Source organism: Psammomys obesus, unplaced genomic scaffold (assembly GCF_907164565.1).
Source record: "Psammomys obesus unplaced genomic scaffold, mPsaObe1.curated_primary_1811, whole genome shotgun sequence".
Classification (NCBI taxonomy): Eukaryota; Metazoa; Chordata; class Mammalia; order Rodentia; family Muridae; genus Psammomys; species Psammomys obesus.
Genome location: NW_026586816.1, coordinates 3,408,091 through 3,431,147, shown reverse-complemented (window position 1 = coordinate 3,431,147; position 23,057 = coordinate 3,408,091). Strand labels below are relative to the sequence as shown.

The following is a 23,057-nucleotide window of genomic DNA, read 5'->3' as shown; positions in this document are numbered from 1 at the left end:
TTTTAGTGTGTTAAACCTTCCATTTCTTGAAAGACCCCAGAGATCATGTTGTATTGGAATTTTTTTGTTTTTGTTTTAATTTTTGTTGGATTCAGTTCAGTAAAGTTTTCTTTTTACATATATATTTACAAAAAATACTTGTAGCATTCTTGCAGTGTCTTAGTGGCTCACTTGTATTTTATTTTTTGAGATGGGGGCCTCTCTTATTATGTAGCCTAGGTTGGCTTTGGTATTAGTATGATAAACTGAATTGATTTTTGAAGGTTAAATTGAATTTGCATTCTTGGGCTAAATTTCACTTGGTCCTGTTGTTCTCTCTCTCTCTCTCTCTCTTTCTCTCTCTCTCTCTCTCTCTCTCTCTCTCTGTCTTTGTGTGTGTGTGTGTGTGCACACGTGCATGGGTGTATGTTTTGCTGGCTTCATTTGCTAGTATTTTGTTGAGGATATTTGCATTGATATTCCCCTGCGGTGCTCATATGTAGCATTTTTCTTGTTATTGTATGCTTTGTCTTGATTTGATGTTAACATATACTCGCTTTGTGTAATGAATTAGGAAGTGTTGGAAAGGGTTGATGAGTAGCTGTTATATATTTTTGCATACTCGGTAGAATTCGTCATTGTTGGTTTAGCTCCCATTTTTTCTGGTCTTTTTTGATTACTGATTCAGTTTCTTTACTTATTATTGGTTTGTTTTGATTTGTCTCTTGAATAGTTTTTTGTATTTATATCTTTGTACTGATATGTTCATTTGTTCTAATTTGTTGGTATATGTTTATTCATAGTAATTTTATAACTATTTTTGTTTATAAATTTGGCAATAAAGTAAGTTTTTGTCATTCTAGTAATCTCAGTCTTTTTCTTGCTCAAGTTAAAGGGCTGGTCAGTTTCATTGATCTTTTCTAAGGATTAGTTTTTAGCTTCACTGACTTTTTTTCTCCTTGTTCTCTATTTTCTTTCTTTCTTTCTCTCTCTCTTTTTTCTGCTTTTGCATTTGCTGGTATTAAAGATGTGAGCTACCACACCTGGCTCTGCTCTTTATTTTCTACTCTAATTTTGCATTCTTTTTGTTTGCTTTAGGCTTGATTTATTCCTTTTCTTGAAATGGAGAAAGGGTTAGGTTACTAAGATTTTTCTACTGTTACTACTACTGCTATGGCATATTTCGCCCTGTAAACAAAACAAACCTCAAATCAGGATCCTGTTTCAGTTGCGTGAGTGCTGTAATAGAGATTTTTGCCATGATTCCTGGTTTGATTTGACATTTTTTGTTTTGTTTCTTGAGATAGAGTTTCTGTGTGTAGCCTTGGCTATCCTGGACTTGCCTTGTAGATCAGGCATGCCTTGAGATCTGCCTGCCTCTGCCTCCCTGAGTGCTGGGATTACAGACATGGGCCACCAAGCCCGGGTTGAGATATTTTTAAGGTATATTTTATTTTATGTGCATCAGTGTTTGCCTGTATCTGTGCATGTGCATGATGTTCATACTTGGTGCCCAAAGAGGCTAGATGAGAATGTTCTTTGTTTTTGTTGTAGGTGTTTGTTTGGTTTTGGTTTTTCAAGACAGGGTATCTTTATAGCCCTGGCTGTTTTGGAACTCACTCTGTAAAGGCTGGGCTTGAAATTGGAGATCCCCCTGCCTCTGCCTCCCAAATTCTGGGATTAAAGGAATCCACCACCACTACCACCACCAAGCTAGAGGATGTTTCTTTTATTAACATTCTTTGTTTTACAGTTTTATTTTGAGAGCTGGTGTGATGCTTAATAGGTAAATGCATATGCTTTTTTTTCAGAAAGCCCAGCAACGTGAGTTTGAGCTCTGCAAACCATATGGTGGAGAGAAAGGATTCTAGCAGGTTGTTCTTTTACCTTTACATGGGCCCAGACAAATAAATGTAATTAAAAGTGTTTTGGGGGTTGAAGAGATAGTTCAGTAGTTTGCTGCTCTTATAGAGGCTCCATGTTCAGTTTCCAGCACCTACCTTGGGCAGCTCATAACTAAACTCCAGTTCCATGGGAGCCTGGGAGCCAGGGCCTTCTTTTGGCCTGCAAGGATAGCTGCATGCATGTGGTGCACAAACCAACAAGCAGGCACGTGTACATGCGTGGTACATGCACTGCAGCTTTCTTATGTGGGTTGTTTGCCTGGTTCTTTTTTCCTATCTGTTAGCTTCTACTCTGTGTGTATTTCTTATAGATAAGATATAACTGGCTTTCTTTGTTGTACTTAATAATTGCCAGTGTATTTGGACTTGTGTCTGCCATTTGACCTTTTCTTTCCTGTGTTTCATGTAGTTTTTCTTCCTGTGTTCTTTACTTTCTTTGTACTGAATGATGATTTTTTATTATTATTTTTTTTAATTTTAGATTGATTATTTTTATAGTGTTCTGCTGCCTGCATGCCAGAAGAGGGCACCAGATCACATTATAGATGGTTATGAGCCACCAGGTGGTTGCTGGGAATTGAACTCAGGACCTTTAGGAAGAACAGCCAGTGCTCTTAACCTCTGAGCCATCCCTCCAGCCCCAAAATGAACGTTTTCTAATGTTTCTTTCTAACTTCTTTAGTGATTTTTCTTTTTACTCACTATCTTTTCATGCTTTTTAAAAGTTCTCTTTCTGAAGTCACTTCCTTTCAGTCTGAAAAATATTCATCTTTTTAGGAAGTCAAGTTTGCTTTCTTATAAATTCTGTTTTTCTTCACGGAGAGGTCTTTATTTCAGCTTCATTTTAAAAGTTTATTATGTGTGTGTAGCATAATATGGCGACTGTGTGCCGTGGCATTTACATGGTGGTCAGAGGACCATTTTTCAGAGTTGGGTCTTTGTCTACCTTTATATGGTTTCCGGGGAGTGAATTCAAGTAGCCAGGATTGCTCAGGGAGTTCCTCACCCTCTGAGCCATCTCACTGGCCTAAATGTTTTAAAATTACATTTATTTTATTTACTTGGGGCTATGAATATATGCCATGGTGTGCATTTGGTGGTCAGTTTCTTCTACCATGTGGGTTCCAGAGGTTGAACTCAAGTCATTAGGCTTGGCAGCATGGCCTGTCCCTTCTGAGCCATCTTGCTGACCTTAGTCTTCATTATTTAATGATAACTTTCCTCAATTCCTAGATAAAAGTTTTCTTTGCTTAACACTTTTTGTTTCTATATTATCCTTCTTCCCTGAGAAGTAAGGTGTTGAAAGTTACTAAGCATTTACTATTTGTTTATTTAAATTTTTAGATTTAGTATATTATGTGAGTGTTTTACTCTATGTATGCATGTGGTACCCTTTGGAGTTCAGAAGAAGGCATCAGGTTCGCTGCCATGTAAGTGCTAAAAATCAAATCTGAGTAATTCCTACTTTTCCCCCCTCACAAAAGAACACCAAGCCACACAACCATAATGTATATGCAGAGGACCTATCTCAGAGCCACATGGGGACCGTGATTGCCACTTCAGTCTTTGTGAGCCATGTGAACCCTGCTTAGTTGACTCTTGAGCTGTGTTCTCATGGTGTCCTTGAGCCCTCTGACTCCTACAGTCCTTCATTCCCCCTTCTGAGGGGTTGCCCTGGCTCCACCTAGAGTTTGGTTTTGGGTCTATACATGTGCTTCCATCAGTTGCTGGATGACACCCCTTTGATGATAGTTGGGCTAGGCACCAATCTATGAGTGTAACAGAATATCATTAGGAATCATTTAATTTCATTTTTTAAGTTTGGCTAGTCATGTTTGGTTCTATACAGGGTCTCTGGGCTGTCCTGCCTCTGGGTCCTGGCCATACAGGTAGTAGTGTCAGGCAGGGATTCCCTCATGGCGTGATCCCCAGGTTGGTCATGGGTTTGCACAAGTTCGGTGCCACTGCCGCCATTGCTCCAGCACATCTTGCAGTCAGGGTGGTGTGGAGGCTGAAGGGCTCGTGGCTAGGTTGAGTGTCCCAGTTTCACTGCTGGGAGCCTTACCTGGTCATAGAAGATGTCTGGTCCCGGCTTCGTATCCCCATTACTAGGAGACTTCTCTAGGATCACTCTGGTAGATTTCCAGGGAGTTTCCATTGCACTAGGTTCCCCCAGCCCCCACCCTCATATTGCAGTTCTCTCTCCCTCCATCCTTCCCACATTGTGTAAATGTACCGCATTTTCTTTATCCGTCCTTGGGTTGAGGGACATCTCAGTTGTTTCCAGTTTCCGGCTGTTATGAATAAAGTTGCAATGAACATGGTTGAACAAGCGTCCTTGTGGTACAGCTGTGTCTTGAGGTAGATCATTTTCCAATTTTCTGAGAAACTGCCATATTGATTTCCAAAGTGGTTGTATAAGTTTGCACTCCCACCAGCAATGGAGGAATGTTCCTCTTGCTTCATATCTTTGTCAGCATAAGCTGTCACTTGTGTTTTTGACCTTAGCCATTCTGATGGCTGTGAGGTGGAATCTCAGAGTCATTTTCATTAGCATTTCCCTGATGGCTAAGGATGTTGAACATTTCTTTAAGTACTTAGCTGTTTGAGATTTCTCTGTTGAGAATTCTCTGTTTAGATCTGTACCCCATTTTTTAATTGGATTATTTGGTTTGTTGATATCTAGTTTCTTGAGTTCTTTATATATTAGCCCTCTGTCAGATGTGAAATTGGTGAAAACATTGTCCCATTCTATAGGCTATTGTTTTGTCATATTGATGGTGACCTTTGCCTTACAGAAGCTTCTCAGTTTCATGAGGTCCCATTTATTGTTGATCTTAGTGCCTGAGCTGCTGGTGTTCTGTTCAGAAAGTTGTCTTCTGTACCAGTGTGTTCAAGGCTGTTCTCCACATTCTCCTCTTTCAGGTTCAGTGTGTGTGGTTTTATGTTGACGTCTTTGATCCACTTGTACTTTAGTTTTGTGCAGGGTGTTAGATAAAGATCTGTATGAATTCTTCTACATGCGAACATCCAGCTAGACCAGCACCATTTATTGAAGATGCTCTCTTTTTTTCCATTATAATAATTCTAGCTTCTTTATAAAAAACCAGGTGTCCACAGGAGTGTGGATTTACTTGTGGGTCTTTCATTAGATTCCATTGATCAACCTGTTTTTATGCTATTACTGTGTAGGTTTTATTTCAATAGCTCTGTGGACAGCTTGAACTCAGAAATGGTGATACCTCTGGATTTTCTTTTATTGTACAGGATGCAATATATTTAATGAGGATAATTTTAGTATTTGTTCGTTGAATATTTTTTTCTGCTCCGTCTTTTTTCCTTTCCTTACTATTACATGTTTGTACATTTTTCATACATCTTCATGGGTTTCCTTGGTAAAGTTACTGTTTGTACTTAGAACAATTTCAAATTTCAGACATATATGTATATATATGTATACATACATATATTTATTGTTTGTTTTTTTGAGACAGAGTGTTTATGTGTATCTCTGGCTGTCCTGGAACTCTAATTGAGCTCTCTTGATTCAGCATATATCTATGTAGAACTGTCTAAAGTTCTCTCCTTCCATATCCCTTACCCTCACTTACAATATATATTGAAGCTTGTTTTCATGCTCTTCTCTCCCTCTGGGTAACCACTTTTCTGAAGTAGTGTTTGTCATCATTCCCTTGCTAGTCTCTGTGCGTTTAATGAATGTGTATTCAGCCCTGAACAATATCTAATTAATGTGTATTTTCTGCCTCTTAAATTTTTTGTTTAGTGGTATTTTTATAACTACTCAGCTCACTTTTTAGATCTTACTTGGCGTGGCAGGCCAGTATATGGATATACTACAGTCTTCATGAGGGTTTTCCTCACCTAACTTAGCTTCTGAATTTTATTCTTAAACAGCTTTATTGGGATAATAACTTTTTATTTGCATATTAAGTACACATGATAATAGGCTTCACTGTGACATTGTCATACATACAAAATTATTTTGATCATGTTCATTCCCTGTAGGTGCTACTTTTAAACTCTTTTTTACTTGGGGTTCCTTAAGCCTCTACTTCTCTTCCAACCCCCAGCCCTAGGTATCAGAGAACGAAAATTAGAAGGGACATAGTTCTGCCTGGCTAGGGTCATTGGGTTCTTTGGGGTCATACCACTCTCAGTCATCTGGATATCCAGCAGCAGCCTTCTTGCTTCTCCAGCTGTCTCCGTGAGCCCCCCGCCCCTCGGAGTCTCCTTGAAGCCTCCTTCCTCTCTCTGGGCTCTGGTATTTATACCCTCTGAGAGTCCTCAGAATTAAACTAACTGCAGCTGGCAGTTATCAGCGGTGGACAAACTAAGGCAGTCCACATTTCACGCTTGGAATTAAAACAAAACCCTGTTTATAGAACATAACTGAGTTTTTAAAGAAACCAAAACTTTCACTACAATTCCCCATTCTTCTTGAGGTATAAATTCTATATTATGAAATTTACATTCTTGAAATACCACTTTTTTGTTTATTTGATTATTTGCTATGTAGTCTTGACTGGCCTGAAACTCACTACATAAGACCAGTCTGGCTTCAAATGGATAGAGCACTACCTGTCTCTGCCTCCCACATGCTGGGACCAGTGGCAGGCACCGTTGTGCCTGGTAGTGTCAGTAGTTTTTAGTGTATTCGAGTTGTGTGGTCATTGCTGTTATGAAATTTTAGAAGTGAATACGCATCAGTAGTCACTTTCGTTTCTCCCACCCTTTCCTGAACCCTCAGCTTGACACAACCATTTTCTGCCTTCTGTTTCTACAGATTTCTATAGAGACTTTTCCATATAATCATAGAGAATGTGGTCTTTGGTAACTATTATCTTTAGCATAATGTTTTAAGATTACCCATGACTTAGCATGTACATGATGGGCTTTTAAATTATGTTTTTTTTTTCTCTCTTGCTTTGTGTGTGTTTAAGGATTCATACTATTAGTAAAACAAAAACTGGGTCTTGTGCTAATCTTTTGCTGAAGCTCTGGAAGAAAAAGGCAAAAAGCACTGTCATTATAAAAGTATAATTGAGAACCTTTGAGAGTACAGCCCTACTTTTTGAAGATTCACAGTGTAGTTGGGTAGAAATAACAAATTAATCTGAAAACTATGATTATGTTATAAGAGGATAAGCAAAATTCTAAGGAAATTCAGGAAGGAAACAGTTCATATCTTTAGGATGATATGTTACAAATACTGTGAAGTGATTGACATTTGATTTGAATCTGGGCTCTAAAGAGTTATTAAGATTTTAGGAAGTGAGTGTTGGTAGAGGAAGAACACTTTCAACCAAAAGGTGTAATAGAGAGAAATAGTGAGATGACAGCGTTTTCTTGGAACTTTTGTTTGTGTTTTGTTTTTAGGTGTTCTTTTGAGATGGGGTCCTACTCTTATCACTGTGGAACTAACTATCTAGCCTTGAACTCAGGACACTCCTTTTTTTCAGCTCCTGGGTGCTATCTATGCTCAGGTGTTGGCTACCATTCCTGGCCTGTAGGAGCTTTTGAGAAATGAACTGGGACTCTGTAATACTGTTGCAGGTCAGGCTCGTTGTTTAGCCGTTTAGTACGGGAATCATTGGGAAAGTAGGCAAGGCACAGATGCTTTTGTGTTTTACTGAGTCATCTCTGGACTGGAAATGAGATGGTGTGACTTTCTGGGTATCATGTGATAGCATGCTCATGGCATGGAAGGAGATGAAATAGAAAAGCAAGTTCAACAGAGCTTGTTGATGTGAATGATATGGGAAGTGATGAAGATGACTCCCTTTACCTTACTTGGATACCTCAGTGATCTCACATAATCAACTTTTGAACTAGAAGCTGTTCACATTTTAATGGGTTAAGGGTTAATTTGATTTGCACTTGAAGTGTTTTATTTCCAGTTTTAAAATTAAATTGGTTTAAATTGTGCTTAGTAGTTACTTTGTTTAGATATGAACAATCAAACTATTACTTATCACTTCTTCATAGCCAAAAGAATGCAATGGTGTAAAGATTCCAGTTGATGCCAGTAAACCTAATCCAAATGATGTGGAGTTTGATAATCTGTATTTGGATATGAATGGAATCATTCATCCTTGTACTCATCCTGAAGACAAGTATGTATCTATTTTTGTCATTGATAGCACCAATCACAAAAGAAGTACTATATTCTATTACATTGTCTGCTTATCATTATAGACCAGCACCAAAAAATGAAGATGAAATGATGGTTGCAATTTTTGAGTACATTGATAGACTTTTCAATATTGTAAGACCAAGAAGACTTCTCTACATGGCAATAGATGGAGTGGTAAGTACTAAAATCATTTACAAGTCCCTATTTTTGTTCTTGCTGTTTTCTGAATATCTCAAGTTAAGTCTGCTGAATAGTAAAAAATGTTGACTGTGGTTATTTTCAGAAAAAGAAAAAAAAAAGACTCATACTTAAGTAATTCATTGATATTGTCTATTGTCTTTTAGTACTTACTTTGGAATGACAGACCAGTAAGCGAGTTTAGTTACTTAAAAGTACTAGGTGATACATGCAAAGGTGTTGAGAGGAGAGGCAGTTTGAATTTACTATGGGGATAAAAGAGAATGTTGAAAATAATGTATAGATTTGGTTGTGAATATTTTGAATAGCATTATGTAAACATGAGATACACATTTTTAGGCACCACGTGCCAAAATGAACCAACAGCGTTCAAGGAGGTTTAGAGCATCAAAAGAAGGAATGGAAGCAGCCGTTGAGAAGCAGCGAGTCAGAGAAGAAATACTTGCCAAAGGTAGGGAGAGTGTATCTTTAAGTTAAACCTTTTCCCTTTCTCTGCAGTTCTCAATGCTTTAAAATTCCTTGGTGCATACTAGGTTACAGCTAAGTCTCAGAGAAGAGGAAAGTGGGAGAAGGAGGCTGAGGCCAACTGGAACTGGTTCCCCCAACTCAGTGTGTATGGTGTGACGTTTGATTGGTTTTATCAGGTTTATTTGTTTGTGTGTGCTACCCACAGCAGTATAATGGACAGAAAAGTCATGACTTTTTGGGGGGAGGGCAAAAGGGGTCATAAAATTGCTTTTTACATCTGTTGAAAAAGATGTGATGGACCTGCATTTTAAATTTTACTATGCTATCTTAATTTGTTTAGAGGTGTGAAGTGTATAAGTATATAGTTATTTTAGCTATGGCTTATAATTAAGATTTTCCCCAATCCTTAGGGTTTCTCTGTAGCCAGAAACTCATTCTGCAGGCTGGCTGACCTCAAACTCAGAAATCTCCCTGCCTCTGCCTCTTGAGTGCTGGGATTAAAGGCATACACCACCACAGCTGGTTGTAATTAAGACTCTTACAGCTTGTTTATGATAAAATATTTCAGTGATTTATTCAGAACTATTGTCAGAATTAAAACTATTGACCAATGCTTATGTTCTATTATGGAGGAAGGACCTCATGATTTTTGTTTCTGTGTTGTAGCATCTTTTATATGCTATGTATTGTAAGACAATCTTGTTAAAGAAGTGGTTCTGAACCTGTGGGTTGTGACTCGTTTGGGGGTTAGAAGACCTTTTTCAGAGGTCTGCAGATGAGGTATTCTGCATATCAGATATTTACATTACGATTCGTAACAGCAAAATTACGAATTATGAGGTAGCAACGAGAATAATTTTATGGTTGGGGTCACTACAACATGAGGAAATGTATTAAAGGGTCACTGCAAGATAGGTTGAGAGCCACTGTGTTAAAGCTTAATTTAAATTGAAAAGGGAGGAATGTTCTTTTCTTCTCAGAGAGGGTGTGATCTTTTTCTTAGATGAAAACATCTTTTTTTCATATTTGAATTTTTTATTACCTTTTTGCCTTAATTTTGATTAATTTACTTCACTTTTTATGGGGAAAACAAAACATTGCCTCTTTTGTCTAGGTGGCTTTCTTCCTCCAGAAGAAATAAAAGAAAGATTTGACAGCAACTGTATTACACCAGTAAGTAGTCTCAGGCTTTGCTAGCTATTGCTAACTCTTAAATGATAGGTTAATTTCTTTCTTTCTATCATTTTAGGGAACTGAGTTCATGGACAATCTTGCTAAATGCCTTCGCTATTACATAGCTGATCGTTTAAATAATGACCCTGGGTGGAAAAATTTGACAGTAAGTTTCACACTTTGGTACTTCAGAAAGATTAGAGTGATCATTCGAGGCTGTACTTTGATATGGCTGATAATATTTATCCCTTTCCTCTATAAAATGCTAGTTGACTGTCAGAGAAAAGTGAAGCTTTCCAGATCATTGGACATGGACTACCTTGCATGGTCAAGTTTATATAGCTGAATTTTCTCTTAATGCCAATTTTGGTCTCTTACCTCACTGTGAAGCTGTAAAAATGGGATTCATAATTTTTAAAAATACACATAAAAGAATAAAGTTTTTAACTAGAAAGTAGATGCGTCATTAGATATCAGAATATAGCAGATTTAAGTTGTGGGACTGTATTTACAAATGGATATTTTTCAGGAAGATAGAAGTAAAACTTGAGTGAACCTTTCTGTGATTGTAGCTTAAGGTGTTTCCCTGTAATTAGCCTCTGTAAATCTTTTATTGATTGTTCTTGGGGTTTGAATGATTTGGTACTGTATCTTTGGTAGTACGTCAGAACTTAGGAACTGGTCAGTAGCACTAATGCCATGTGACTGTAGTCATTTTGTTCTTTCCCATTTTGTGTGGTAACGCTGTTATCAGTGGTGTAGTGCTAGTGTTTAGCACACACCTTCTTTAGACATCGTTTTGTCTACTAAACCATAATAATGAAATTGTCTCATTTTTTCTTAAGTCAGTCAGCTCTTCTTGTTCTGGTAGAAACTGGGGAGGTGAACTAAACATATAAACCTTTTTTAATAGGTTATATTATCTGATGCTAGCGCGCCTGGTGAAGGAGAACATAAAATCATGGATTACATTAGAAGACAAAGAGGTAAAATTCAAAAGTGTTTGATTGTATGGTCTGTTTTAATGAATACAACTCAGGCTGGGGATGTAGCTTAATGGTAGAATATTTACCTAGCACATGGGGTACTTTGGGTATTATTTCCACCGCTACCTGACAATGAACAGGCCATTAGCTAGAAAAATACATGGCAAGTTGTGGTACTTATGTTGCATATGGTATTTTTCTATTAATATGTATTTCTCTCCTTTTTTTTTAGCCCAGCCTAACCATGACCCAAATACGCATCACTGTTTGTGTGGAGCTGATGGTAAGTGTCTTCTTGAGGATTTACTATTCTTGGGTTACACGAGAATATGTTGGTGGGTTGTTGTCTGGTGGGTATTTCAGGGATGGTTGATAATTCTTGGATGTCTTGCTTAAGATTAGAAGGAACTTCTGTTGATTTGATATTTTACCCTGGTCAGTGATCATTTGTCAAACTTTAGAAAACATTTCATTGACTTTACATTTGGCGGTTTCCCACATACAATTCCTGAGTGGTGGTTTATTGTAGGTCCATGTCTTTAAACTACTTTGTAGACAGAAGTACTGCTAGGCTGGACAGCTTTTTGATTTCGGTGCCTATGCTCTGTGTTCAGTAGGCTTTTTCTTGTGTCATTGTTTAGTAGTTCTTTGATTATGGTAAAGGACACTTCCAAAGTACCATTCATTTGTTGTTTTCTTATTGGTTGATAGCTGATCTCATTATGCTTGGCCTTGCTACACATGAACCTAACTTCACCATAATCAGAGAAGAATTCAAACCAAACAAACCCAAACCATGTGCTCTTTGTAATCAGTTTGGACATGAGGTCAAGGATTGTGAAGGTTTGCCAAGAGAAAAGAAGGGAAAGGTAAGAGCTTTAAGATGGATATTTCTCTATTTGAAAAATCTGTTATCATGGGAAATGTACACTGCCACAAAGTGTACCATTTCAACCACTTTAAAATGTGCCATTAACCACTAAGTCTGTTCAGACTGCCTCATAAAAAGATCTCACAGAAATGCAGCTTTTGAAAGAATGTGAAATAAACTTGTATTCACAAGCTTGTACCTACTCATTCCTTCTACTTTATGTTTTTCCAATGTAATTTATGTTTTTGTTACATTAAGTTTTTAGCTATTGAAGCTCATTGAATGTGAATTGTTAATGGTAGCTATTTTGAAAGATTAGTTTTTTCAAGAAACTACAGATATATTAATCATAATACTTGTTTTTTTCCTGTTTTCTGTTTGTTTGAGCTTATGTGGTTGATTGTAGTCCCTTCTACTTGTGTTTTTACTTAAGAATTTGGTGCTTAGGGAAAAGGTGAAAAATATTAAAGTATAGTATACTATATGATTTCATGCAAGCAATAGAATACGTGAAGTATACATGTATCTGAGTGCAAATGCTCACAGAGAAGTTACCAGAAGAATAGTTATCAAAATACTAATTTTGGCTGGATACAGTGCTGTGTTGGCAGACAAGTCTTTCATTGACCTATGAAAGTGACCTATGGAGTTATAGGTTGTGAGCTTCTTGGTGTGGGTGCTGGAAACTGAATTTGGGTTCACTGAATGTTCATCAAATGCTCTTAACCACTGAGGCTTCTCTCCATTTTTTTTTTTTAAAGGGGTTTAAAAGTATTTTAGAACATGAAAGAATATTCATCTGTATGTGTCACCCCAAAAGTAAAATATGTACGGCTGGCCCTTCATACCAAATAATTGCTTACTTCTGGTCCAGATGTGATTGTCGTAAAATGATCTGGTGAACTTTTTAAATTTCAGTACTTACATATTAAATGGGTCTTGCATTAGAAAAACTCAAGATTTGAATGGCTGGAAAAAAATAGCAGGATTAGTTTGGACATGATCTCCACGGCTTTTCTTACAGCATGATGAACTTGCAGATAGTCTTCCTTGTGCAGAAGGAGAGTTTATCTTCCTTCGTCTGAATGTCCTTCGGGAGGTATGTTTCAATGGTTATTGGAACTGGCATTCCTAAAATATGTTCATTTCATTGCTTTCATGTGAGCATTGTCTTTTGGTTGTAGTATCTAGAAAGAGAACTCACCATGGCCAGCTTACCATTCCCGTTTGATGTGGAGAGGAGCATTGATGACTGGGTGTTCATGTGCTTCTTTGTGGGGAATGATTTCCTTCCTCATTTGCCGTCATTAGAGATTAGGTATGTCTATCTGGGATGTGCCAGTGGCCCTCTTAGCCTTCTTGACTTTACAGAGCCCACTGGTCCTAATGAATAATGTTTATCTCCTGGTGGCAGGGAAGGTGCAATTGACCGTTTGGTTAACATATACAAAAACGTGGTACACAAAACTGGGGTAAGTTTATTCTTGAATAATTTAAAAACAGAAATATTTGGTTTTCTAAGAAGATCATTTTACATGTATTTTATCACTTACAGGGTTACCTTACAGAAAGTGGTTATGTCAATCTGCAAAGAGTACAGATGATCATGTTAGCAGTTGGTGAAGTTGAGGATAGCATTTTTAAAAAGAGAAAAGATGATGAGGTAAATACATTGCAGTAGCTGAAAATGTTCCTGTTTCTCATAGGCTGTGATGTACATTGTACCTGTCTGCGTGTGTTGTAATATCACTGTAGTGTGTTGTCATTCATATAACCCCAAACCTTGGTTCTTAGTTACTTTATAAAGGTTGTGCTGCTTGCTTGTGGAATTGTGTTTTTTACATTATTTGAGTTGTGTTGCAGTTTTCCTTTTCCTAAACTTTTTTAGGGCATAAATCTAAAAACTTGAAGTCTAAGTTAACACTGAGATAGTGCTGTCATGTTTTATAGGAACTGTTTATATTACAGAAACAAGGTAAGCTTAGGAGTTTGTATTCTAGGAGTCCAGGTGTAGGATCTGAGTTGGATGGCACGAGTTAGGGCAATATGAATGAAGAATGTAGGCTCAGTGGAGGGTGATAGCTCCTAAGTAAATTGAAACATGAAGGAACTAAAGAAACAAAACACCTGGAAGTTGATTATGTAGAACCCGCAATTGCTTGTAGAGAAGTCCAGGTTTCTATCTTGGGCAATTCCGAGTTTGTTCATTACTTTCACTGAGATAGCAGATACTGTGGGTATAGGAAATTGGGGTGAGAGATAGATACAAATTAAAGTTCACTTTGGAGATGAGTATGGGGACTACAGGATGTCTGACATGGGGAAAGGTTTGAAAACAGTTTAGAACATTGATTGATGGGAAGAAGAGATACTTGAGAGCATGAGTGGGAATGTGAAATTTTATGGGAGTTTGTGTGAAAGTGGCCCACAAGAGCATGATAAACACTGACTTTTTAATAATAATGAGGAGCCAGTTCTAGAGAGGTAGAAGGATATCCCCAAATAGAAGCTGCAGATTAGAATGACTTAGTCAAGTCACCTAACGCTTTAATGGAGGTGCAAAGCTTCAGGAAGCTGGTCGGCTGGAGGGGCAGCAACCTAGTGGTAGAGTGATTGTCTACAAAAGAAATTCTTTTGTAAGCTGATTTTATAAAAAGAACACATGCTGTATTGAACAAAGGGCAAGTAATAATTATATTGTTTCTGTTTCCTTCAACTTTGTATACCACAATTCTGCACTCTTAGTTTTAGGACTTTGGACCTCTCTTATGTAATACTATGAATTGCCTAAGTAGCCCCCCCCCCCCCCATTTTCTTCAGTATTTAGTCTTTTCTTCAAGTATCTACTGGAGCAGCTGTTTTGGAATTGGTGTGGGTATGTGTGTGTGAGTGTGTGTGTGTGTGTGTGTGTGCTGACTATATCTTTAACATTTACAGTGTTTTCTTTTTATTGACACTGATTCTTAATAAAATATTTTTTTATTAATACTGGTACTATGTTACAGCTTAGTATAAAAACCCCTGTAAGGGCAATCTTTATGTATTGCTTTGGCAGGTGCTATAGCATTAAATATCGATGATTACTTAGCATTAAAGGGGAAGGGATTTGATTTCTATCTCCGTGTTTCAGACTTAATATGGTTTCTGGCTGACCTATGTGAGAAGTTGTTTTAAGCTTTGGTATTCCCAAAGTCATATTGTTTTTCTCCATGACTGTACAACAGGGGAAACATTAGAATTTCAGCATAAAACTTCTAGAAAGTATGTTTGTTTGTGGCTTTTGGCAAATTTATAAAGGTGTTCACAGCACATAAAAATTAAAGACCACTAAGGTTCACACCAGCAGTGTGTTGTTCTGTTTATGTGTGACTACCAACCCTAGAACCAGATGTTCTTCAGGCAGCAGAGTAGAAGGCTTCAGAAAAGGATGTGTCAGTAGTTACTAAAATGGAGCAGTTAAGTCTTAGGAGCGTGGGTAATCCTTACTATGAGCCTAGCACTATGTGCCAGGGTTGATTGCCAGTGATAAGGCAGCAGACAAAAACTAGACAAAACTTTCTACCCTCTGGAAGCTTTCATTCTTTAGGGGAATATGCACAACAAACACAGTAGCCAGCTCACCCTTGTAATGTGGTAGAGTTTTAAATGCCATTAAGGTAAAAACTAGCTGAGACAGTATCTGACAAAGTAGTAATGGCAAGATTGCTGTTCTAGAAAACACAGCAAGAAGGCCTTACTGACAGATGGGTGTGAGTAAAGACATGAATAATATGAAGGCGTATGTCTTGTAGATAGTTAAAGGAAGCACTTAAAACCCAGAGAACAGCAGTACCAAGGCTTGTAACAGGAGCTGCCTTGTATGTGCACTGAACAGCAAGGAGCAGGCAGTATGTGTCAGGAGCAGAGGTGGCAAGGCAGCTGAGGGTATTGGTATGAAGTTCCAAAAAGTGATGGAGGGTCAGATCTGGGAACCACTAAGGCTGTTTTAAGAACTTTTATTATACATCAATGGAGGGTTCTGGGTAGAAAATTTACAAGATCTGACATTTCTCCTACCTAGTTTTGATTAACTATGGAGGGCATAGGTTCATGCAAATGAAGCCAAAGAGGGATTCTGAACATGTTTTGGAAGTAGTGCCAATGGGGCTGACTAATGGAGTTGGTAAGAGAGAAATGAGGTGTCAAGAATAACCCTAAGAGTATTCCCAAGCACTTAGAAAACATTTGGACCAGCTCCTCAAAAAAAAGGTTATGGTGAAGGAAGGTTTTAGAGATAGAGGTGAGAATTCCATTTTGGACATATTTAGTTCAGAATATCCAGATGGGGATTTGAAAGGGGGAGAGGTCCTGGTTGTTAGTATATGGATAGTGTTTAAAGCCAAGAGATCAGTTGCTCATTCCCTTGGGGAGAGAGAAGTGAAGAAGTCCAGGTATTTGGCCCAAAGGAACAATAGCATTGAACAAAGGTAAGAAGCAAGAAGAGAGGAAAGCCAGGTGAAGAGTGTGACTCTAGGAAGCTCTGAAAAGGACTGACAGATTTCATAGTCTGCAGATGGCCTAGAGAGAAACTTCTTTGACGAGAGAGTGGGGAAAGGCTTTATTAGTGAAACCAGTAAGGGAGCCAGCTAGATAGCTCAGTGGGTAAAAGCACTTGCTGCCAAGCTCCGTGGCCTGCATCTGACTTCTGGAACCCACATTCTAGGAGAGAACAGACTCCTAGAAGTTGTTCTCTGACCTGCTTGTGTGCACATGTACACACATACTACACATCAGACACACCCCTCATCCTTCTCCCTCTGATACAAATTAAGAAAAGAACTTATTGAGAACTAGGGATATAGCCAAGTATATAGAATGCTGACATCATGTGAGAAGCCCTAAGTTGGATTTTCAGAACCACAGAAAGAAATCAAAGAGAAGAAACCAACAGTTTCTATACCATTGGAGGTTTCATAGACTCATCCTTGGGTATGTTTGTTAAACCCATTTTCTGAGCTGGGTGTGGGTGGTGCACACTTGTAATCCCAGCAGAGGCAAGTAGATTTCTGAGTTCCAGGACAGCCCAGGCTACACAGGGGAACTCTTGAAAATCAACAACAAAAATGCTCTGTTGACAAGAAAACACCAATTTCAGATCTCATTAAAGTTTTACATTGTGCTTGGCAAGATGCACTTAGAGATATAAGTGCTGAGGGTAACTAGTATGGTGCCTGCTGGCTTCTATTTTAGGCTGTAGCAGCAGCCAGGACCAATTTATTTTAGCTCTTGTTTCATGGGCATGGGCATGGGCATGGATTTGCAAACCTGTGGAATAAACCATTGTTAATGGGGAGCAATATCAGCCTCAAATTCTGGAGAGTTGAAATCATGGCTATCCTTTGAGGACAGAGAAAGAACCCTACCTAATACATTAACTTGGCCTAGAATAAACAGTAAATCTGAATTCCTTTTTTTCCTGTTGATTTCTTTTTGGAAACTAGGAGCTAGTGTTTGTGGAATCCCACTTGCCATTCATACTAGAATTAGGAGTGATTAGGCTTTAGTAATGTAGCTCAGTGTCTTTACTCAGCTCTTGTGGAGGTTTAGACGGCAATTACATTTTACAACTTAGGATTTGTTGTTCTCTTACTTGCATTTTCTCCATATTGAAAAGCTTACTCTATTCAAGGTAAAGCTAAGAGCTTTGCCATCACTCTTATATTTTCCTGAAATGTATTTTTAAGATCCTAAAACTTTTAAGTAGAGTTCATTTGTATCTGGATTCAATCTTTGTGCCTATGTAGAGTGTGATGACAGGACTGTGTATATATAGTGTGATGCCTAGTTTAGTCATGTACCCAGATCAATGGTCTTCTGAATTACTCCTGCTAATGTTTAACTCTGACATTTTTGTGTAATTATTTGACAGAATATGTGGATTTTATACTTTTAGGACAGTTTCAGAAGACGACAGAAAGAAAAAAGAAAGAGGATGAAGGTGAGTTTTAATCACATGAGATTGGCTGTAGTTTAACTTTTTTTTTGAGGATGCTATTCATTGCAGCAGTTATTCCTTATTCAGTCAAGAACGTGTATCCGTCAGCTCTCTTGGAACTGGCAAAAGAATACTGGACTCCCCCTCCCCCCCCGTGTTTGTGTTTATGTGAGTGTTTGAGATAGGGAATATATGTGTCTCTCTAGCCCAAGTTGGCCTTGAGCTCTTGATCTTTCTGCCCCTGTCTCCAGAGTACAAGGGCTCTGTCACTCTGTGCCATCATCCATAGCCTCTAGTTCATTTTTTAAAGAAGCCCTTCCTAAGTGTTAAAATCAGGGGTTCTACCTAATGGATGGACAACACATGAGTATTTGACTTGTTTCTGAAACTTAGGTAGTTTTTGTAATAAAAACAGTTGGCCCTTTGCATCTTCTTGGAAGTTACTGTACTCACTTTCTCTTCCTTCATCATTGTTAGGTTAATCCTCTTAGAATATTACGTTCTGAACTGTGTTTCTTGGCTCTGAAATCTCAAACTCCTTGTTCCCTTCAGAATTCAGTTCTGCCTTGGCTTTGGTCTAATCATCCAGCTTATCCCTCGCTGTGTGTGCTGTTGAGTGTTTCCTTCATTTGTACTTACATTCCTGCCGTTGCCACTCCCCCACATACACATGACCTCCTTTGTTGGTTTAGTCCTTTCCTCTTCATTGTGCTGCTTCTTTCTCCCTGTTATGTTGATTCTATATTTAATTGCATAATATTTTATAGTTACTTCACTTTACTACTTTTTCTTTTTTATCTTTTTCTTTTTTTTTGTTTTTAACCAGATGGATTTTCAAATGAATTACCTTTATTATGTTTTATAAGGACAGAGTGGTATCTGGAAACTGAAAGGGAGAAATGTTAAGTTGCTTACCATTGTTTTTGAGTTCATGAGTACTATCTTAGCTTGGGTTACTATTGCTGTGGTGATATACCATGACCATAAGCAACCTGTGGACAAAAAGGTTCATTTCACTCACTGTTCATATAACAAAAGCAGTGAGGCCAGGAACCTGGAGGCAGAAGCTGATGCAGAGACCTGAGGAGTGCTGCTTATTGTATTTTTCCTCAAGGTTTGCTCAGCCTGCTTTCCTACAGAACGTAGGACCACCAGCTAGGGATGGCATCACCCATAATGTGCTAGGCCCTCTACCATCAACCACTAATTAAGAAAATGCCTTTCAGGCTTGCCTACAGATGGATCTTCAGAGATCTACAGAGGCATTTTCTCAATTGAGGTTCTCTCTTTTCACATGACTCTAGCTTTTGTGTCAAGTTGACAAAAAACTAGCTAGCACAAGTATACTATTATGTGTACTTTAGGGCAAAGTTGTTAATTTATTTAGGCTGTTGCTTATAAGGTGTAAGTAACCCTGTAATATTAGTAGAAATCCTTGTGACTTTCAATGAGTTTAGTAGTAAAGCACCTAAAATGAGAAATGTTCCATTATCCTCCTTGCTTCCTGTCACTAACTGTGTTGTAATATAATTTTACTTCCATATTTGTTAGAGAGATCAACCGGCTTTTACTCCTAGTGGAATATTAACACCTCATGCCTTGGGTTCAAGAAATTCACCAGGTTGTCAAGTAGCCAGTAATCCAAGACAAGCAGCCTATGAAATGAGGATGCAGAGTAACTCTGTAAGTGGCCTACTGACTTCTGTGTGCTGTTGAGTGGTTAATATTAGGTTCCTTTTGGGATTGTGTGTCTATGGATTTTATCATTTCGCTTAAAGGTTTTGTTTTCCAGGTTTTTCCCAATGTCTTTGTCTTGGGACACTTTGAACTGTATTAAATCTACCTTTGTCAAGGTGAAAATCACTAAATGAAGCAAAAGAAAAGTATGTGGGGTAGTTGCTCAACACAAGTGGATATAAAGAGATAGGCTGTAGTGTTGCCATAATACAGATGGGTTATGGCTGCTTGTCTCTATCCTCAAGTGCCAAGTGGTGGGTGGTGCTAGCCACATGACTGGGACACCTGAATGTCTCATGGCTGCAGCTGGAGAGGACGGTGACTTTCGCTCTTTTATTTTCCCTTTTTCCTCCTAGGGTCCAGTTATGTGGGCTTGCCATTTGGTTCTTACCTTTACAGATACACTCAGATTCTGAGGATTTAGTCAGTGAGGGATATCGTTTTCTAAAACAGGGTTTCTCTGTGCAGCTCTGGCTGTCCTGGAACTCAATCTGTAGACTAGGCTGGCACCAAACTCAAGTCCACCTGCCTCTGCTCCCGAGTGCTGGGGTTGAAGGTGGGTGTCCGGCCTTTTCCTTCTGTTGTGTGTGGGTTGAACGCAGGTGGTCATGCCTGTGCAAGTGCTTCACTCACCGAGCTGCCTCCTAGCCTTGGAGATGCGTTGTTCAGAACAAAAGAGACATGGTTCTGTGTGTAGCATAGCTGAACTTGTCCTGGTATATAGTGTGAACTGTCGTCATGCTCAGGTTTTGTTTTAGTATCATTAAAGCCTTGAGAGCCTTGTGAGCTCTCAATTTTAAAGTAATTCAGTTTACTTGAGATAGCTAATCTGCTATGATTAACAGAAGGAAAGCATAATTAGGAAAGTATTTTCTATTATGACAGTTTTGGTTATTTATCTTAATTATAATTGCAAAATATTTTTAAAAATTTTTTAATTAAATGTTAAAATATTTAGGATCCTGTTGTATTTTTTTAATTTGATATGAAGGAAAAACTAATAATTCAAAGTATCATCCAAGTTTTAGCAATACTAATAGAAATTTCCATTTTTCTATTTTATATACTGAATTTTAAAATAATACATGTAAAATAATTTAAGAGTTTTCAAATGGAGTCTCATTAAATTCTTTCTAGGGTGGTTGGGTATGGCTAACTACTTACTTTTTGATTGCACTCTCATGAGCTTTCTCTGGTGAGTGTGAGTGTGTGTGAGTGTGTGTGTGAGAGAGAGAGAGGGAGAGAGAGATTGTTATGTATTAACAGATAATACATGTAACCGCATGATTTTCCCTTCTTTCAGAGTTTTTTTTTTTAAGAACTCTGATGTTTGATAGTAGAGAATGATTGTGAATTTATGATACCAGAAAACTACCAAAGAAAATCAGATTTAAGTTGAATAATTTTCTTATGTCTGTTAAACTATTTTTCTTTTGAAACAAGTTTTGTCCTAATAATTCTTTGGAGTTTGAACATAGGAAGCTTGGTACATTGTTGGTTTCTTGGGGAGGGGACTGGAATGGGAAAAGGCTAGTCTCTTTTTTTTCTAGCTGTATTTGCTCTCTCTGTTTAATAGTTTTAAAAACTGTTACCATGAAACTTGCTAAGTAAGTGGTGGATGTTTGGCTATACCTTTTTGTGTAAAATGAATAATGAAATCCTTCTGTAATGTCATAATTGTTTGCAGAGTCCTTCAATATCTCCCAATACAAGTTTTGCATCTGATGGCTCCCCATCTCCGCTAGGAGGAATTAAGAGAAAAGCAGAAGATAGTGACAGTGAGCCAGAGCCAGAGGATAATGTCAGGTAAAGCCTTTTTGGGTATTTTTTTTTTTTTTTGGTAGCACTTTGTTGGCAAATTGCTGAAATAGATGTGGTCTAATTAATGCTATTTTAGCTTAGAGCAGCAATGCCATCAGATACTTGCCTGTGATCTTTTTATCCAGCAGTAATTAATGTGGAGCGTTAGAATAGTCACTAATTCCAGGGAGATGTGTAAGCTATTGCTGTTAAACCCAAGTATCTAGATTAGTATGCAGGCAGCTTTCTGTCTTCCAAGCCACTTTCCCTCAGAGACCAAGCGCTAGATTGGCTAGGCACAAATGTTTAGCTCTGATGATGTGATCTGAATGTTACTGTTTGGAGATTAAATTTTCAGGTTGCTTAACCTAGAAAATTCAGATACTTTTGGACAATAAAAAAGTCTGCGTTAGTATTCTCAACCGAAGAGGTTCCTCCTCAAAATGAAATGTGCAGAAATCAATTTTAAGATATAAATTTTTATTTTTTTTTTAAGAACTGCAGAGTTGCATATATACAATTTTATTGCATGACAGGACTTTACTTTTAATGGCATACTTAAATTTTATAGTGGGAAACTTTGATTCTCTAATGGGTTCAGAGACTGGACTTGGGATCATTCTATAAAGACATTATTAGCCTATCTTATACCTAAGTCCAGATCACCCTGAGCTTTCTGTACAAAGGAAAACAATTTTAAAAATTGTAGCTTACTAAGAATTTAGGAAAATGCTGTGTTTCAAAGTTTAGCAAGGCATGCTTCTTGTATAGAAGGTAGAGTGTGGGAACTTGATGTGTATGTCAGATAATGCTTTATTTTTCTAGTATCCTCATCAAATCAGAGATTAGCCATGAGATGAACATTTATTTAATTTAGCTGTAGTTTCTGGCCCCCTCTGTCACTCTTTGTTTCCATCATAGAAGGATTCATTTTTATTTGATTTTTTAAATGTGTTTTAGTCTGGATGTATGTCTGTGTATTGTGTGTATGTGTGTGCCTGGTACCTTGAGATCACAGAAGAGGTTGCCAGGTCTCCTAAAATTGGAATTACAGGTGGTTGTTGGGTGCTGGGATTTGAACTTAGGTCTTCAGGAAGAATAGCCAGTGTTCTTAGCCTCTGAGCTATCTCACTAATACCCCCTGGCCCCCCCCCCCCTTTTTAAGTCAAGATCTCACTGTTTAATCTTGGTTTGTGTGGAACTTGCTTTGTAGACCAGGCTGGTCTTGAACTGATAGAGATCTTCCTGCTTCTGCCTCCAAATGCTGGATTAAAGGCCTGTGACATTTTAGCCAGCTAGATTCTTTTTTGTTTATCGTGTGGCCATTATGAAAAACATAGATTTAACAGGTAACTTGATTTGTTCAGTAATTTATTGCTTATTACTGTGCTAGAGATAGTCAAGGTAGAACGGTGCCTCTATCAAGAAATGATTGAGGCTTTTGGCATTTGTTTCATTTATACTTTTATGTAAAACAGTAGAGACCATTTCTTCTAGTTCTATGAATCCTTTTGGTTTTGGTAGATAGTTTGGGAGGGTAGTATGTTCTTTATAGTTATTTTGTTGAAGTTTTGTACTTGTGCAAAATTCCTTAATGAAGAAGGACTTGATGTTCTTGGTCTGTCTTGATTCTTTTAAAAGTGTTTTTCAGTTTATTCTTGTTTTTTGAATAAAATACTTAAATCTTTTAGAAAATAAAAATTGAAAACAAAACACATTTTGGGGTTAAAAAATTGGATTGTGGGCTTGAGAGATAGAGGTTAAGAGCATGGGCTGCTCCTGTAGAGGACCTGGGTTTCTTCCCAGTACTCAT

At 37.9% G+C, this 23,057-nt stretch overlaps 1 protein-coding gene across 1 annotated transcript in view; it reads left to right on the top strand.

The window, feature by feature from the left end:
* Xrn2 (5'-3' exoribonuclease 2) overlaps nucleotides 1-23,057 on the top strand; it is a 68,384-nt gene that overhangs the window by 9,233 nt on the left and 36,094 nt on the right. Inside the window, exons 2-16 of the mRNA XM_055602600.1 lie at nucleotides 7,890-8,017; nucleotides 8,100-8,211; nucleotides 8,575-8,686; nucleotides 9,818-9,876; nucleotides 9,953-10,042; nucleotides 10,790-10,862; nucleotides 11,095-11,145; nucleotides 11,574-11,731; nucleotides 12,758-12,832; nucleotides 12,918-13,051; nucleotides 13,148-13,205; nucleotides 13,289-13,396; nucleotides 17,666-17,710; nucleotides 19,259-19,390; nucleotides 21,132-21,250. Coding sequence (XP_055458575.1) covers nucleotides 7,890-8,017; nucleotides 8,100-8,211; nucleotides 8,575-8,686; nucleotides 9,818-9,876; nucleotides 9,953-10,042; nucleotides 10,790-10,862; nucleotides 11,095-11,145; nucleotides 11,574-11,731; nucleotides 12,758-12,832; nucleotides 12,918-13,051; nucleotides 13,148-13,205; nucleotides 13,289-13,396; nucleotides 17,666-17,710; nucleotides 19,259-19,390; nucleotides 21,132-21,250 — 1,454 coding nt within the window. The remainder of the gene's footprint in view (nucleotides 1-7,889; nucleotides 8,018-8,099; nucleotides 8,212-8,574; nucleotides 8,687-9,817; nucleotides 9,877-9,952; nucleotides 10,043-10,789; nucleotides 10,863-11,094; nucleotides 11,146-11,573; nucleotides 11,732-12,757; nucleotides 12,833-12,917; nucleotides 13,052-13,147; nucleotides 13,206-13,288; nucleotides 13,397-17,665; nucleotides 17,711-19,258; nucleotides 19,391-21,131; nucleotides 21,251-23,057) is intronic.